The sequence below is a fragment of the Polyodon spathula genome, chromosome 25, assembly GCF_017654505.1.
Source record: "Polyodon spathula isolate WHYD16114869_AA chromosome 25, ASM1765450v1, whole genome shotgun sequence".
NCBI classification, from domain to species: Eukaryota; Metazoa; Chordata; class Actinopteri; order Acipenseriformes; family Polyodontidae; genus Polyodon; species Polyodon spathula.
Genome location: NC_054558.1, coordinates 12,125,911 through 12,144,277, shown reverse-complemented (window position 1 = coordinate 12,144,277; position 18,367 = coordinate 12,125,911). Strand labels below are relative to the sequence as shown.

Here is an 18,367-nt window from a genome sequence, read left to right as displayed (position 1 = left end):
GATGTTGTTCCTTTTCATTCTCTTGTTGTTGGTTCTGCACACTCAAAATTCTGAAGTGACTCAAATCTGTGGGTTGTTTTGATTTCTGCTGGTTGTGTTTGACAAAGTTTCTTTTTTTCCCTGCTTCTGCCTACCTAAACCCAGCTGTTCTGACCTTCTATCTCCCTGGAGGCTTTCATTCTGTGAGGGGTGATGCCGACTCCCATGAATTGTGGGTGTACCAGTTCCTCAAGTTCCTGTTGCTGTCTCATTTCTTCCAGCTCCATTTCTAGCATACTTACTAGTTTATGCAAATCCTGGATCGCGCAGCACTTTACGCACACTTGGTTTAGCTCCACTGGGTTTTCTCGGATTTCCCACATCAAGCAGGTGTCACAGATTACTGGCTTGAAGACCATGTTGAGGGTTTTTTTTTTTAAGTTTAGTTTCTTCTGCAGCTGTCAACCTGCTTTCAAACCTGCTTCGAAACTGCTCTGTACTTTTCCACGCTGTACTTCTCCCACTCACTGTCGCTTCCACTCGCTGTCGCTGGGAAGACTGCCTCGTTTAACTGCGTTGTTCTGCTGTGCTGTCGGCTCCTCCCCTCGCCCGTGTCTCAAAAACGGCGCTGAATTTGAATCAGCTGCTCCGAGTTTCAGCTTGTTTGTTATCAGAAAAACACACGCGGCTGTTTGACTTTGAGCTGCTGCTGTGTTTCCCCAATGTCCTCTGTTTTCTGATTAAAGCAATTCAAGATGCAATTTCTCCTTTCTGCTTCGAAACTGCTCTGTACTTTTCCACGCTGTACTTCTCCCACTCGCTGTCGCTTCCACTCGCTGTCGCTGGGAAGACTGCCTCGTTTAACTGCGTTGTTCTGCTGTGCTGTCGGCTCCTCCCCTCGCCCGTGTCTCAAAACGGCGCTGAATTTGAATCAGCTGCTCCGAGTTTCAGCTTGTTTGTTATCAGAAAAACACACGCGGCTGTTTGACTTTGAGCTGCTGCTGTGTTTCCCCAATGTCCTCTGTTTTCTGATTAAAGCAATTCAAGATGCAATTTCTCCTTTCTGCTTCGAAACTGCTCTGTACTTTTCCACGCTGTACTTCTCCCACTCGCTGTCGCTTCCACTCGCTGTCGCTGGGAAGACTGCCTCACGCATTCGGCGTAAGATTTTCATCCGGTTGGGACGGCCGCTACGATTGGTGGGGACGGGCAGGAGTAGTGGCTCATTCATTTTGTCGGCTGGACATGGGCACGGGAAAAATGGAGCAAAAAAAACTCCACCAAAAGCTTCCGAATGCTGTCTACTAGGTTTCTCTGTGGATCTAGACACACCAACCTGTGCCATAACATTGATGCAGCCAGATTATTAATCACCAGAACCCTCCCTCTGTAAGACAGCCCTTGCCACTGATCTAATCAAGCCTTCACCTTCTCTATCAGGCCCTCCCAATCTGTACCAAGATACACTCCCAGCACCTTCACCCCCATCCTACCCCACCTCAACACTTGGGGAAATAAAGGAGGGCCGCCCTCCTGCTAGCTCCCTGACAAAAAAGCATCACTTTTGGCCCAATTTATCTTTGCTGATGACACTCTCTGAAAAATATTAAAGCTCTGCTGCAATTCCTGAACATCTCTATTACTGATGATAAAAACAGTAATATCATCAGCATAGGCTGACACTCACTGCGGCTTCAGGGGCCATGTTGGGCACTGTCCATCCCACCAGCCTGCTCCTCAGCCGAGCCAACAAGGGCTCAATAGAGATGACGTACAGCATCCCCGACAGGGAGCAGCCCTGCCTAATCCCCCTGCACACTGGAAAGGGTCTACTCAACCCACTGTTTATTTTTAAAACACTAAAAACATTGTTATATAAGAGCTTAATACATTTAATAAAACCAGGGCCAAACCCGAAGGCTTCCAGAGTTTTAAAAAGGTAGCAATGGTCGACGCGGTTAAAGGCTTTTTCCTGGTCTAAGGAAACCTGACCCACATTAAAATCACCATTTTTGGCTAATGATAAAAAATCCCTTATTAAAAATACGTTATCAAAAATTCTCTCCCAGTATACAATAAGTCTGATCTGGATTAATTATCTTGTCCATGCAATTTTTCAATCTCATTCCCAAACACTTTGAAAAACATTTTAAATTACATTATAAAAGCGCTACTGGTCTCCAGTTTTTGATCAAACACAAATCCCCTTTTTTTGGCAACAGACTAATTACAGCCCTCCGGCAACTGAGTGGCAACTCCCCTGCCTGCAGGCTTTCCTGTAGCACCAGAAACAAGTCCGGTCCCAAGTCTTTCCAAAAGTGTTGGTAGAACTCAGCTGACAGTCCATCTATCCCTGGAGCTTTTCCTTTTGCCAGCTTCATGATAGCAGCACCTGGAAACACTGTTTCATATCCAAACTACGCTGCTCTTCCTGACTCAGTCTGGGCAGCCCATCCAACAATGTGTTAATAACCGCCGAACACATGGCTCACAGGCATACAGCTCCTCATAAAAGCACACTGCCGCCTCGCTGACCTCCTCCTGGCCTGTCAGCTCCTTGCTGCACGGCAACCGGACACAGTGCAGCCGTTTACTGTTGGCTCTCTTCTTCTCCAACCCCTGAAAAAGAAACTTGTAGGGGCATCCATATCCCTCAACTCTATGAACCTGGATCTCACTTGTGCCCCCCGCACTTTCTCCTCCAGCATGCTGCTTAAAGCTTCTCTATGCTCCCCCAGGATCTCCTGTGTTGACGTGCTCTGCTCAGTTTCAAGCTGGAGGATTTCTCTCTCCAGCTCTCTCGTGACTGCATTCAATGACTTGTTTACGTCTGCGGTGTACTGCTGACACAATAACTTAATTTGCATCTTCCCTATATCCCACCACTGCCTTAAATTTCTAAATTGACTTTTCTGTTCTTTCCATTTTTGCCAAAAATCTTGAAATTGTTTTGTAAAACTAACATCTTGTAGTAATTTAACATTTAGGTGCCAATATGATGCACTATGTATTTCTTTATTTTTAATTGCTGTGATTATTACACAGTGATGATCAGATAAACTATTTGGTGTTATTGTTGCCCTTATAAATGTATTAAGAAGACATCTGGGTATATATATATCCTGTCTAATCTAGCTCTGACTATATGGTGAGAGATGCAATGTGACCACGTGTATTGTCCAGTGGTGGGATGCAGACACCTCCAGACCAAAATATTAAGTTCCATGTCTGGTCAAAAGAGCACCGCCACCCCTGCACTATTATTCGATCCATGGCTCAGCACACACCTTCCTCTCCATTCACACAACCATACTGCCTCCTTATCTAGATCTGTGTGTGTCTCTTGAATAAAAGCCACTCCCACCCGCTTTTGTTCTAAAAATTCAAATAATTGTGCTCTCTTAAAATATTGTCTACAACCATTTATGTTAAAAGAAATAAAATTAATTGTATCCATGAGGGCTAAAAGATTTAAAACAACCAAGAATAAACAAACAGTAAACGATATATATTTTTTTATAAAACGTATCCTTTAGAAACATTACGTTTTAATTTTCCGATTCAACATTTTCCTTACCGTTTGCATAATTTTTTTAAGTCTATACCGCTTTGGCTGATCTATTTCTTTTATTGTAGCTTTTTTAAGAGCTATATGCGCTGAGATCAAAAACAGTTTTAAATCTGGAAAGGTCTGCTTTATAGCAATATCTCTCCTACCTTTAGTCACATCCAAAAACTCACCTATTTCATTTGCCGAGTACAACTTTTTCTTGGCAGTTTGGCTGTCAGGAATGTTAGAGAAAAGTGAAGAGTATGAGGCCTCTACTTCTTCTGCCTCATCCATCCCCTCCTCATACTCATCGTTGCTGTCATTCTCCACCGCTGCTGCTGCAGTTTTCAGTTTTTCTTCTCCCTCTTCAACTGCTGCTGATTGCGGTGAGTCGGGCAGAGACGGATTCACAGCAGCCAAGTATAGACTCAGCGCTTTGATCCTCTCCCTCGGAACAAGGGCGCACCGCAGCCCCATGTTGAGACCCAGAGCTACCATGATTCCCCCCAGGGTTCAAATCAGGAGCCCCAACATCACGGGGTTCCACTCCCGCAGTGCCGTGGCCACCCAACCCAGACCTCAGTCTCCTATCAGACCCAGGCACAACCACCCCCACCACCCGCTTCAAAGCAGGTGTGTTGAGCCAGCCCAAGATCCGAGGAGACCGCTACAGAGCTCCGCTCCAACATGCTCTCATTTTCTTTAACAGTTTTATCATTTTTTTTATTTCTTTTCTGTTTTTCAACCATAATAAAACCTTGACTGTCAGCAGTATCTCTGTCCTTGTTTTCTTTTCGTGTTAACTGTACTGCAGGCTCTGCCCACTCACTCGGTCCCGCAGACATCTCTGACTGCAGCGGCTCATCCTTTTGCCCTCCTCGATCATCCCTGACAGCCCCCCCACCAGTCTCACCCTGTCCTTCCTGCACACCCTCACTCTCTTTTACCGAGCAGTTTTTCCGTTGATGCCCACAAGCTCCACATTTAAAACATTGTAATGTGTCAGTGCTTGCAAAAACTACACAATGACTCCCTTCTACATTGAAGGTCCAAGCTACATCGATTTCTTCATTGGGCTTATTTAATAACAAAAAAACCTGCCTTCTAAAAGAAATACATGTATTAATTTGGGATCCTTACATCCCAAAGGTACAAACCGAATCAGAGACAGTAACTTCCCGTATCTCATTAGTTCTTCTTCTAACAGCTCGTTTTTTAAGAATGGTGGGACATTGGACAGAGTGACTTCAGCTGTTGGGGTAGCTAACGGGGACACCATCACCAGACTCCCTTTCAGCACAAACCCCTCCTAAACCAGTGTGTCTACATCTTGAGAGTCACTAAAAAAAAATAACTAATCGTTTGTTCATACGTGATGCTACTATATATATATATATATATATATATCGGGTTCTTTGTAAGGCGGGGTTTACACATAAAGCCACACAACACAAGTCCAAATAAAGGTTTAAAACCTGTTTATTATTTTCAGGCTTTGACAGCGTTCTTGATAAATAAAAATCAAAACAACCAAAGTAAATAATCCGCTGCCAGTGGGAGGTCCTTCAAGCGTTGTCTTTTCAAGCCGGGGTTTGTTACCGAGGGTCTTTTCATACAGAAGGTGGGTCCAAGTGCCGTTCGAGTTCTCCAGTCCAGTCCTAGTTTGTCGTGGACTGTTCAATCCTTGTTGTAATTATCTCTGTAAAACCTCCTTCTCCACAGTACACGTTCTCTCTCTAAACACCACCTACTCCTTCACCTGCCAGGGTCAAAAAAAGACAAAGAAAGAAATCCAGGGTGCGGTTAAATAGAGCAACTGATTAGTATCACCTGTCTGCAGTTTGGCTCTGATTACAACTGGAGACAGGTGTGGCTGTTCTGCTGCAGTCTAGAAGTTTCCACTGAGCTGTCCGTGGTCCTGCCTCTGTGGAATACTTCACATTGCTGTCCGTGGTCCTGGCAGCCAAAAAACAAAGAAACCTCGCAGGCACATAACGTCCATCCATAACACAACCCCTGAAACCGCTACATACCTGCCCCCCCAGCGTTGACCCTGTGGTCAGAGAGGTCGAGGAAAACATGGCATGCATACGAGACATGGCATCAGCATTACCATGTTTAGAACCAGAATGGTGGACGATCCGATAGTGGAAGGGCTGAAGGCTGAGGAACCAACGGGTGATCCGGGCGTTAGAGTCCTTATTCTGCTTCATCCAGGTAAGGGGAGCATGATCTGTCATCAATACAAACTTGCGGCCCAGAATATAATATTTCAAGGACTCCAGAGCCAATTTAATCGCCAAACACTCTTTTTCAATTGTTGCATATTTCATTTCACGGGGAATCAACTTACGGCTAATGCACAGCACAGAATGTTCCTCTCCATTAACTTCTTGCATATTCTTGAGAATACAGCTTCAATTCCAGTGTCCGATGCATCTGTCTGTACAATCAGAGGCTTCGAGAAATCTGGCGAATACAACACAGGGGCCGTGCATAAGGCAGTTTTCAGTTTTTGAAATGCCTCTTCGGCCTCAGGGTTCCATGTACCATGGCAGGTTGGGCATTCCGGGTCAGGTCACACAGAGGTCCTGAAATGATTGCATATCCTGGACGAAACGTCTCTAATAACCAGTTATTCCCAGGAAAGCACGTACCTGTTTCTTATTTATTGGTCGAGGCCAATTCTGGATTGCAGAGACCTTCTTCTCCTGTGGTTTGATCAACCCTTGCCCTATGGAATAGCCCAAATACTTTGCTTCTCTTACCCCCAGTATGCATTTCTTTGGGTTGGCCGGGAGTCCTGCTTGCCGAAGGGCATCGATGACCGCTGTTAACCGGATTAGGTGCTCCTCCCATGTGTGGCTGTGGATTATCACATCGTCCAGATATGCTGCAGCATAGGATTGATGTGGGCGCAGAATGCGGTCCTTCAGCCTTTGAAACGTGGCAGGGGCTCCATGAAGTCCAAAGGGCAGTCGCACATATTGGAACAGGCCGTCTGGAGTAGAGAACACAGTCTTCTCATGAGCTGCTGGGGTCAGAGGAACCTGCCAATATCCCTTGGTTAGGTCAAGTGTACTAATGAATCGTGCATCTCCCAGTCTTTCTATCATCTCATCTATTCTCGGCATGGGATAAGCATCAAATTCAGAAATTGCATTCAACTTATGGAAGTCATTACAGAATCGTTTTTGACACCAGGACTATCGGGCAGGACCACACACTGTGTGATTCTTCAATGATTCCCAGTTCCAACATCTTTCTCACTTCTTTTATTGCCACTCTCTTCGCCTCTGGCGCCCGATAAGGTTTTTGATGGACCCGTATCCCAGGAGGCGTAATGATGTCATGTTGGATGCGATGGGTGTGTCCTGGTAAGGAAGAAAACACATCTTTATTTTTCATAACCAACTCACGTAGCTCCTGGGTCTGGGAAAGCGATACATCTCCAATGGAAATTTCTTCCAGCAGGTTCTCTGAAGAAGAAAAAGTGGTTGAAAACACTGACTTCTGTATGTTTTCTTTACACCACAGTGCTTCTTGGCTTACCCACTTTTTTAACAGGTTAATATGATACACCTGCTATCAATCAATCAATCAATCCTAGGTTACCTCTGAACCGCCCTCTGGTGGTGTTAACCTCTACATCTGCAGTTGGATAAGATTTGGTGTCCCCGTGTACACAGGTGATGTCCATGGTTGGAGCTGCAGTCATCTGCGGCTGGGTTATTAGTGAAGGCATGATAAGGGAGACCATGCTCCCGGAGTCAAGAAGAGCATCTACTTCTTTCCCTTGTACTTGTACCCCACTGAGGTGCGGTGGGTGGCGGTGGGCTTGGACATGGGCAGAAATGACATGGCAGTGGTGTATATTGGAAGTGTTGACCTGCATAGATTCCGCCTTCTTGGGACAGTTCCATGTGATGTGTCCTGTTTCGCCACAGTTGTAGCACTCTCGGGTGTCTGTGTCAACAAACTGCCTATTCCTCATCTTTGCTTCAGGTGGGGAAACAGGGTCCTGGAGCATATGTTCCTCATCTGCCCTTTGGCTTCTTTCTTTCCAAACCCAGGGTGGCTGAAGTTGGGATGTTATCCTTCCTCCTTCTTTGAGGCCTCTCTTTTCATGGGTGGTTCTGTCCAGAAGGCTGGGTTTGAGCAGTTCGTCAGTTGCTCGACATCTCTCAACGAGGTCCACCACTCCGTCCGCTGTGGTGAGACTACCCTGGCTGACAACCTTCTTTAGCTTGTAAGGTAAGCCTCGAATGAAGTGGTCAATCACTATTCTTTCCATGATAGCACCAGTACTGAGGGCTCCAGCCATTTTTTTGCTAGGTGGACAAGGTCAAACATCTGTGATCTGGGTGCCTTCTCGGGTTGATATGTCCAAGTATGGAATCGCTGTGCTCTCAAAGAGACAGTGACTCCCAACCGTGCTAATATTTCCTTCTTCAATTTGTCATAGTTATTGGCTTCTGTTGCCTCCAGATCAGACCACGCTTTTTGTGCTTCCCCACAGAGAAATGGAGCCAGTATTCCCGCCCACTTTATCTTTGGCCAAACCTCTCGTTCTGCAGTGCACTCAAATGTCTTTAGGAAAGCCTCAACGTCGTCACCCGGCGTCATTTTCTACAGATACCGAGCAGCCACGATAGGTAGACCAGCAGTCTGATGAGCAATTTTCACTGCAGTGATTTCAGCAGTTAATTTTTGTATATATATATTTTTTTTTTTTTATTTTTTTTTTTATTTTTGTGCATCTGTGTGTAACCTCACTGCCCTGCCCGCATTCTCCACCAATGCAGCGGTTTCTGGGGCGGGTTGTTTGTAAGGCGGGGTTTACACATAAAGCCACACAACACAAGTCCAAGTAAAGGTTTAAAACCTGTTTATTATTTTCAGGCTTTGACAGCGTTCTTGATAAATAAAAATCAAAACAACCAAAGTAAATAATCCGCTGCCAGTGGGAGGTCCTTCAAGCGTTGTCTTTTCAAGCCGGGGTTTGTTACCGAGGGTCTTTTTCATACAGAAGGTGGGTCCAAGTGCCGTTCGAGTTCTCCAGTCCAGTCCTAGTTTGTCGTGTACTGTTCAATCCTTGTTGTAATTATCTCTGTAAAACCTCCTTCTCCACGGTACACGTTCTCTCTCTAAACACCACCTACTCCTTCACCTGCCAGGGTCAAAAAATAGACAAAGAAAGAAATCCAGGGTGCGGTTAAAAAGAGCAACTGATTAGTATCACCTGTCTGCAGTTTGGATCTGATTACAACTGGAGACAGGTGTGGCTGTTCTGCTGCAGTCTAGAAGTTTCCACTGAGCTGTCCGTGGTCCTGCCTCTGTGGAATACTTCACATTGCTGTCCGTGGTCCTGGCAGCCAAAAAATAAAGAAACCTCGCAGGCACATAACGTCCATCCATAACACAATCCCTGAAACCGCTACTATATATATATATATATATATATATATATATATATATATATATATATATATATATATATATATATATATAATCAAGGGATTAACTAAATCCAAACAAACCTTCCTCCTACAAACCTCCAGCTTCCTCAACCGCCTCACACGCCCCTCCCACAATCCTCAACGAGAGAGAGAGAGTAAATGCAGAGATTAAGCTTTGAAAACAAAACCGGTTATTTAACAATATTTGCAAGCCTTTTATTATACGTTTTTCACGTATGAAAAAATAAACACAAACATTTTTAGCAAAAATATAAAATTCCACTAACAATACATACTGGTAGGACGGGGATCTAAAGGACACAGTTCGTGTGGGAGAAGTTAGACAACAAGCAGTGGAAGGGTTGAAGACCATAGACAGCTGCGCTCTACCAGGCAAACTAAAACTCTGGTGCTTTCAGTTTGGTCTACTGCCAAGGTTGCTGTGGCCACTGACTGTATACGAGGTTTCTTTGACAACAGTTGAGAAGCTGGAAGCTTTAATCAGTTCATACATCAAGAAATGGTTGGGAGTTCCACGCTCCCTCAGCAGAGTGGGACTTTATGGTAAAGGAATACTGCAGCTACCAGTCTCCGCTCTAACCGAGGAGTTTAAGTGCGCCAAGGTCAGACTGGAAATGACATTAGTAGAGTCACGTGACAAATGCGTAAGGGAGGCAGCACCTGTGTTGAAAACTGGAAGAAAGTGGTTAGCAAAGAAAGCTGTGGAAGATGCAAAGGCTGCCCTTCGAATTGGTGATATCATGGGGCAAGTTCAGCATGGAAGAGGGGGTCTTGGTCTCAGTTCAGCTCCTCCTACATGGCACAATGCAGCCCCAGCTCAAAGGAGGAAGCTGGTAGTCAACGAGGTGCAAAAGCAGGAGAGGATGAGGTGTATAGAGGCCATTTCCCAGGCCAAGCAGGGAGAGTGTGGAACAACGCAACATTGGCTCTACCTCTGGGTAGGAGAGGATCCCTCATGTCCTTTGTTCATCACCTGCAACATTAAGGCACATTTTGATAGGATGTAAGGTGGCTCTTAGCCAAGGACGGTTTACTTGGCGCCATGACCAGGTGCTGCGATGTTTGGCCTTAGCATTGGAAGACAAACGTAACATGACCAATAAGTTGCCACCTGTTTCATCAAAACATTACACACAAAAGACAACATTCCTCCACCCAGGAGAGCAACCACCAAGAAAAGGTGTTAAAACCAATTCTCACCCAGGACAACTGGAAGCTGCTAGAGACTTGAAAATGCTGGCAGATGTTGGTCAACGGTTTATTTTTCCACCTGAGATTGCCACCACTAACCTTCGACCAGATATTGTCTTGTGGTCTGGATCAGCTCGCCTTGTTCACCTGGTAGAGTTAACAGTGCCATGGGAGGATGCTGCAGATGAGGCGTACGAGAGGAAAAAACTGCAGTATGCTCAACTAGCCACTGAAACGGAACAGTGAGGATGGAGAGTCCGGGTTTACCCAGTGGAAGTGGGTTGTCGAGGATTTGTGGCACTCTCTACAACCCGGTTTCTCAGAGACGTCGGATTCAGTGGCCAAGAGTTGCGTCACACAGTGAAGAACTTATCTGAAGCAGCAGAGAGGAGCAGCAACTGGCTGTGGTTGAGACGGAACGATTCTGGCTGGGGACCTCAAGCACAACAGAAAGAAACGCTGATGTACAGGTAAGTAAGCTGGGCTGAGTTGAGTGGGGACGGAGGGGGGTGATGCTGGGACGCCAGAATCACCGTCGAGCCCTCTTGAGGTGTCGTGGGCTAGTCGACGAAACACTGAGGATGGAAGGTGCCCACTTGAAGACCCCAGAGATGTACCCTACTTAGCTCAATACAGACGGTTGTCATGCTGATGTGCTGGGGAGGCCGCACTGTGGTTGATCCCCACAGCCAGCATCGCAGCCGTTGTGTGTGCTGATGCGCTGGGGAGGCAAAATAAGCTGATCCCTGGAGCCAGCATTACACTTCAGCCATCAACACCAGACAGAAGGATATCTACATCATCAGATGGAAAACAAATGCAAATGGATGGAGACACATATGGATCACATTAGTTTACTGTAAAGCTACGTCTTAGTTGGTGCTTATCTTGGCGAGAGCCGAGATCAAATCAGCATGAAGTTTTAACATCTACTCTCGTGTAATGGAAATCATACTGTATCGGGTGTGCAATTCATATTGCCCGACACCTGGAATAAAAAGATTGTGTGAGGGACAACTAGTTTTACCGTTACTTTGCCTGTCACAGAAGTATTTTTTTTTTCTTCTTGTGTCAGATCGTTCTGTTGCTTGAAAAACTCCCACAGATTTTTCTAGGGAGTCACGCAAGTTCCCGAAAACTAAACTGCAGACGCCTCACACGCACACTGTGAAATAAATTCCAGATATTTTATACATGTCCAGATATTTCCACATCAAAGTTTTTTTTTCACTAAAAGGACAATTAAACTGGCTTGCTAAAACAGACACGCTATTTAACGTAAATAGGAAAAACTAACAAGCCTGCTCGGTCACACTTCTGATCGTGGTTCAAAGAGTATGATAGGCGGCCAGGAGAACTAGAATATCAAGAACAATGAAGAGTGACCCCTGGTGGAATTGGATGAAATGACACACGACTCATTTGTTCCTATGGAGACTAACTCTGAAAGATGTCATTAAAAACGATATTATCCGTGAATGGTTCTAGTTGAAAATTACCACGAGTGTTCATAAGTATAAAAAATTATGGATTATTTAGTTTAAACTCAGAAATCACAATACTGAAACCAAAAAAACTTACAGGAAGTATTTGATTACTTTTCCTCCAGCTAATATGAACAATTCTCACATGCATGAGATGAGAATTTCATGGGGAAATGGAAACTTGTAGGAAGCTACGACCAACACAAACATTTATGTATTTTGTCAAGTTTCAACTTCACTTGGAAGTATTAATCGATAGATTTATAACTTCAACGAGGTAGGAACACCCTGCTTCTAACCTGCCAATCACTTACCCAGGTGATTTTGAATCAGCCTATTCTGGAGAACTGACCTATCGAACAAGATGATTAGATCATTTGAATACGGCTTCAACAATTGGTGGAACTGTGAAACAATCACACTTTTTAAGTAAATAAAAACCCGTGTTTCTTGGACATCGATGCTCGCTATGCCTCCCTACCATCTCCATGCTTGCTTGATGCCTGCCTGTCTTCAATCACAACACTGTATCGGGAGTGAGGTCACGTCGCACTTTGAAACATCTGAATGCTTCTGAAAGAAACAAAGTCCTTAACCTGATGTCTGCTTGACTCTGTCATACTTCAGTGTATTTATTTAAAAAAAAACACTTTTGCTGGTATTGAGTTGTTTGAATAATTAGCTACTATTGAAAAATACAACAATGCTCCAGGTCTCTGTTTACCAAAACTGTCAACAAGCGACCACGGCAACTGCAGCACAGCTTTGCTGACATCACAGAAAAGGACTTCTCACTGCGACGCATCAGGAATCGGCACACCTCCGTCCCGGAAAGGGATCACACGGCGAGGACGTGGGATTCACCTTTCATCGGAATCTCAACTCATCTCTCCAATTCTTTTATTCACAAAATCTTTTAAGAACATAAGAACATAAGAACATAAGAAGTTTACAAACGAGAGGAGGCCATTCGGCACATCTTGATCGTTTGGTTGTTAGTAGCTTATTGATCCCAGAATCTCATCAAGCAGCTTCTTGAAGGATCCCAGGGTGTCAGCTTCAACAACATTACTGGGGAGTTGATTCCAGACCCTCACAATTCTCTGTGTAAAAAAGTGCCTCCTATTTTCTGTTCTGAATGCCCCTTTGTCTAATCTTCAGTTGTGACCCGTGACCCGTGGTCCTTGTTTCTTTTTTCAGGCTGAAAAGGTCCCTTGGGTCGACACTGTCAATACCTTTTAGAATTTTGAATGCTTGAATTAGGTCGCCACGTAGTCGTCTTTGTTCAAGACTGAACAGATTCAATTTTTTTAGCCTGTCTGCATATGACATGCCTTTTAAGCCCGGAATAATTCTGGTCGCTCTTCTTTGCACTCTTTCTACAGCAGCAATATCTTTTTTATAGCGAGGTGACCAGAACTGCACACCATATTCAAGATGAGGTCTTACTAGTGCATTGTACAGTTTTAACATTACTTCCCTTGATTTAAATTCAACACTTTTCACAATGTATCCGAGCATCTTGTTAGCCTTTTTTATAGCTTCCCCACATTGTCTAAATGAAGACATTTCTGAGTCAACAAAAACTCCTAGGTCTTTTTCATAGATTCCTTCTCCAATTTCAGTATCTCCCATATGATATTTATAATGTACATTTTTATTTCCTGCGTGCAGTACCTTACACTTTTCTTTATTAAATGTCATTTGCCATGTGTCTGCCCAGTTCTGAATCTTGTCTAGATCATTTTGAATGACCTTTGCTGCTGCAACAGTGTTTGCCACTCCTCTTATTTTTGTGTCATCTGCAAATTTAACAAGTTTGCTTACTATACCAGAATCTAAATCATTAATGTAGATTAGGAATAGCAGAGGACCTAATACTAACCCTTGTGGTACACCACTGGTTACCACACTCCCTTCTGAGGTTTATCCTGTAATCAGTACTTTCTGTTTTCTACATGTTAACCACTCCCTAATCCATGTACATGTGTTTCCTTGAATCCCTACTGCTTTCAGTTTGAGAAGTAATCTTTTATGCGGGACTTTGTCAAAAGCTTTCTGGAAATCTAAATAAACCATGTCACATGCTTTGCAGTTATCCATTATCGATGTTGCATCCTCAAAAAAATCAAGCAGGTTAGTTAGACACGATCTCCCTTTCCTAAAACCATGTTGACTGTCTCCCAGGACACTGTTACTGGTCGGTAGTTACCTGGTTCAGTTTTGTTTCCCTTTTTGTGGATCGGTATTACGTTTGCAATTTTCCAGTCTGTCAGTACCACCCCTTTGTCAAAAGACTGCTGCATGATCTTGGTTAGCGGTTTGTAAATTACTTCTTTCATTTCTTTGAGTACTACTGGGAGGATCTCATCCGGCCCAGGGGATTTGTTTATTTTACGCGCTCCTAGTCCCTTTAACACTTCTGCCTCAGTTATGCTAAAGCTATTTAAAACTGGATAGGAACTGGATGACATGTGGTGCATGTTGTCAGTATCTTCCTTTGTAAAAACTTGTGAAAAGTAATCATTTAATATATTTGCTATTTTTTTTTCTTCATCTACGATTTTGCCATTTGTATCTCTTAAACATTTAATCTCCTCTTTGAATGTTCGCTTGCTGTTGTAATATTGGAAAAACATTTTGGAATTGCTTTTAGCTCCCTTAGCAATATTCATTTCTATTTCTCTCTTGGCCTTTCTAACTTCCTTTTTGACTTGCGCTTGCAGTTCTGTGTACTCTTGCTGCGTACTTTCTTTTTGGTCCTTTATTAAAGCTCTGTAAAGTGCCTTTTTTCGCTGAATATTTTTTAATTGATCTATTAAACCATTTTGGCAATTTAGTTTTACATTTAGATTTGTCTACTTTAGGGATGTAATTGTTTCGCGCCTCTAGTACTACATTTTTGAAGAACAACCATCCTTCTTCTGTGGGTGTTTTCCCTATTTTACTCCAATCTACTTCTGTTAGTCTCTGTTTCATACCTTCATAGTTTGCTTTTCTAAAATTGTAAACCTTAGCTTTAATCATTACTTTTGGGGTTTTAAAAAACACTTCAAATGAGACCATGTTGTGGTCTGAGTTTGCCAGTGGTTCTCTGACCTCTGTTTTAGTTATTCTATCTTCGTTATTTGAAAAGACTAAATCAAGGCATGCCTCCCCTCTAGTCGGTGCCTTGACAAATTTTGTTAGGAAGCAGTCTTTTGTCATTTCCACCATTTCTATTTCATTCTTTGTGCTACCCATCGGGTTTTCCCATTTTATTTGGGGGAAGTTGAAATCCCCCATTAGTATGGCTTCTCCTTTGCTACACGCATTTCTAATGTCATTGTATAACAGATTATTTTGCTCACCATCTGAATCTGGCGGTCTACAGCATGCTCCTATTATTATCCCCTTTGAATTTTTGTCTGTTATTCTGACCCATATTGATTTGGTTTTATTTTCTTTGTCCAGGTTTAACACCTGGGCTTCAAGACTGTTTCTTATGTATAGCGCTACCCCTCCTCCTCTTCTGTCCTGCCTGTCTTTCCTATACAGTGCATACCCACAAATATTATATTCGTCCCCATCACTCTCAGACAACCACGTTTCTGTGACACCTATCACATCATATACGATGAAACATGCTTTCTTTAAGAGGTCCAGTAATCAACAAACTTCAACTATATCCCAAAAGACTTCTTATCATTCAGTGGTGCATTAATATCTTGAATGTTTAGATTGATGTTTTAGGATTGCGTGTATTAATGTACTGTGATGTTATAAGCTTATATACGTTGTTGCTTTGTGTGGGTTTAGAATGTTTCATTTCTAGAACTTTATAATCTTTGAAAACAAAATATGCTTTTAAGTTTATTTAAACTATTGTTTCCTCTTTCCTTATTCTGTAAACAAGCACTAATTCAAGCATATGCAATGAAACTAGATTAAATTTAGCTAAGATTATATTGGTTTAATATTAAAACATCTATTTTTCTATACCGTGGAACCTTCGATTCTGCTTATTAGGTAATAATTGGTATTGGACCGATATAGATATTTGTGGGAATATTATTAAAATCCTCTAGACCAGGGGTCTCCAATTCTGGTCCTGTAGGTCCGGTGTCCCTCCTGGTTTTTGTTACCCTAAATCACTTATTAGAAGTTAATTGCGATTTTAACCCAGAATAATTCTGGTGGAAAAAAGAGCGACATATGCAATCAGGCTTAAGGAATTGAATCTGTTCAGTCTTGAACAAAGAAGACTAAACGGCGATTTGATTCAAGCATTCAAAATTCTAAAAGGTATTGACAATGTTGACCCAAGGGACTTTTTCGACCTGAAAAAAGAAACAAGGACCAGGGGTCACAAATGGAGATTACATAAAGGGGCATTGAGAACAGAACATAAGAGGCACTTTTTTATACAGAGAATTGTGAGGGTCTGGAACCAACTCCCCTGTAATGTTGTTGAAGCTGACACCCTGGGATCCTTCAAGAAGCTGCTTTATGAGATTCTGGGATCAATAAGCTACTAACAACCAAACCAGCAAGATGGGCCGAATGGCCTCCTCTTGTTTATAAACTTTCTTAATTAAGGGTACAGCTGGAACAAAAACGAGGAGACACACCGGCCCTCCATGACCAGGATTGGAGACCCCTGCTCTAAACTATAAAACACTGAAATTCCTACGACAACATACAAATGAAAATTTAAAAAACCGGCTGCTGTGAGATCGACAGTGCAGTGCCCCCAAAACAAAAATATTTCTCTTTTATCCAATGGCCATCCAACACCGGTGACTGACAGCTTATTTAACCAATGATTCAAACTTTTTATAATTAGTCCTGCACCCCCAGACAACAGATATACATTCCACATGTGATCAAATCACACCAGCAGCTACTTGCACTTTTTTCATTGGTGTGTATTCACTGAAATGCTTCCATCACAACAAACTTGGTTGTGATAGGTAGTTGGAGGTCTGGGGGGCAGGACTAATGAAGAAAAGTTTGTATTATTAGTTAAATAAGCTGTGAATCACCCGTGTTTCCGCACCGATCGAATTTGATTGAAAACAAAGGGTTAACAACTGTTGTTTTAACTAATGCCTCAGTCTCTGAAACTATGGGTTCAGCAAAGATAGCGAGGATAGAGGGGAAAATAAGAAAAAAGAACCCTGTAAACCAGCTGCCATGATAAGACTGCCACTAGCAACAGTCAGCCACAAAAAACTTAAAATGTCATGTAAATAAAAGCGAAACTGGTTTTATGGGTGTGATTCGCCAAATATTTAAGGACTGACAGTATCTGTTTAAAGTACACCCTGCTGTGAAATGTAATAGAATAGTTTTAGAAGTAAAGAATGTAAAGGACCCCCCCCCCCCATGTCATTCCATTGTTGTTAATATAATAAATCAATCTAAAAGCAATCATTAACATGCATAGTTGTTTTGTGTCTTATAAAGTGGTCAACTTAAAAATCAATAGTTTCAGCTTGTAAAATTCTCAAGTTCATTTGTGGTGTGTTTAATGGTCTCCATGCATTAGCCATCATTTGACCTTGGCAGTTTTTTTCAGAAGGATACTATGCTGTGTATTCATTAGTTAGCATTTTCGACACTTTCGAATTGTAGAGTCATTTTTGCTGCTGAAACAGAAAAGCAAAGCAAGTGCAATCATCTCAAAGCATGTATTGTACTGGGTACATCAAAATCTATTAAAATGGTTCAATTTGCTATTGAGTGATGTGTTGAGTGAGTGATTTATCGGAATAATCAAAGCAATCATCGATAGATTCACAGATTACATTAATAATCGTTTCTTGCAGCACTACTATTAAGATTCCCTCCTAGCACAAAAGAGATTGTGCAATGTGCTATGCTAAAGTTGTGTCAACATGCTATCGCTAGTACTGATTAAACTGAAGTTTTCTTTTTTTTTTAATTTAAGTTAATATGCTCTTTATTTTATTTCATTTTTTATTTATTCTTTCAGTTACTCAGCATTGCAATCATCATCATCAATGCACTGCAATACGAACTTCATAAGAAATGTGTCTGGTAAAAGAGGTACGACTTCTAACTTCAAATCAGTTCATTTTTAAAGATAATGTACGGCTGTATGAAGTGGAATGTCCGGCTCTATAAGCAGCTATTCTTCTGACTGAATGATCATTGATACAGACATACAGGGTCAACTGCAATGAACTGAAAGCAGCGTACTAACTGTGGATGGCCCCGTGGTTAGTACAGAGGACGCTACTAAACAAGTACAGAAGTTAGAACCAATTGCAATGAACTTAGCAACTCCAGGGTTCTTAGGTGCGTATTAAAAATGTTCTCAATTGCAACAAACCCTAATTAACGACTGTTGCCCTTAGAGGACATTAAAGCACAGTATTAAGTTATTCCAGCAATTTCTTTAGACTAAAGAGCTGTGGTATCATATTAACTAGAGTAAAAATGAGAAATCTCAACAAATGTACTGATAACTTTTATTAAAGTGAACTATAATAACCAAAATGGTATCAAGTGTGGTTGTTCTGAGAAAAAAAAAAAAAAAAAAAAAAAATCAAAAAAAAAAAAAACACCTGTTGAAACGTGTGCTATTAAACCAGTTTCATCAGTATTAATATAATTATCACTGAGATATAGCCTTGCAGTTCAGAACGTACTCTTTTTAATATTGTGAGCAGTGTTTC

General features: G+C 42.3%; 2 protein-coding genes across 3 annotated transcripts in view; both read right to left on the bottom strand.

Annotated features, from left to right (window-relative positions):
• LOC121299468 (sodium- and chloride-dependent GABA transporter 2-like) overlaps positions 1–18,367 on the bottom strand; it is a 749,163-nt gene that overhangs the window by 16,714 nt on the left and 714,082 nt on the right. The window lies entirely within an intron of this gene.
• Positions 17,106–18,367, bottom strand: part of LOC121299467 (NACHT, LRR and PYD domains-containing protein 3-like) — a 95,463-nt gene continuing 94,201 nt past the window's right edge. For both annotated transcript variants that reach the window (XM_041227176.1, XM_041227178.1), the window contains one exon: positions 17,106–17,314. In XM_041227176.1, the coding sequence (XP_041083110.1) occupies positions 17,272–17,314 (43 nt within the window). In that variant the 3' untranslated portion in view covers positions 17,106–17,271. The remainder of the gene's footprint in view (positions 17,315–18,367) is intronic.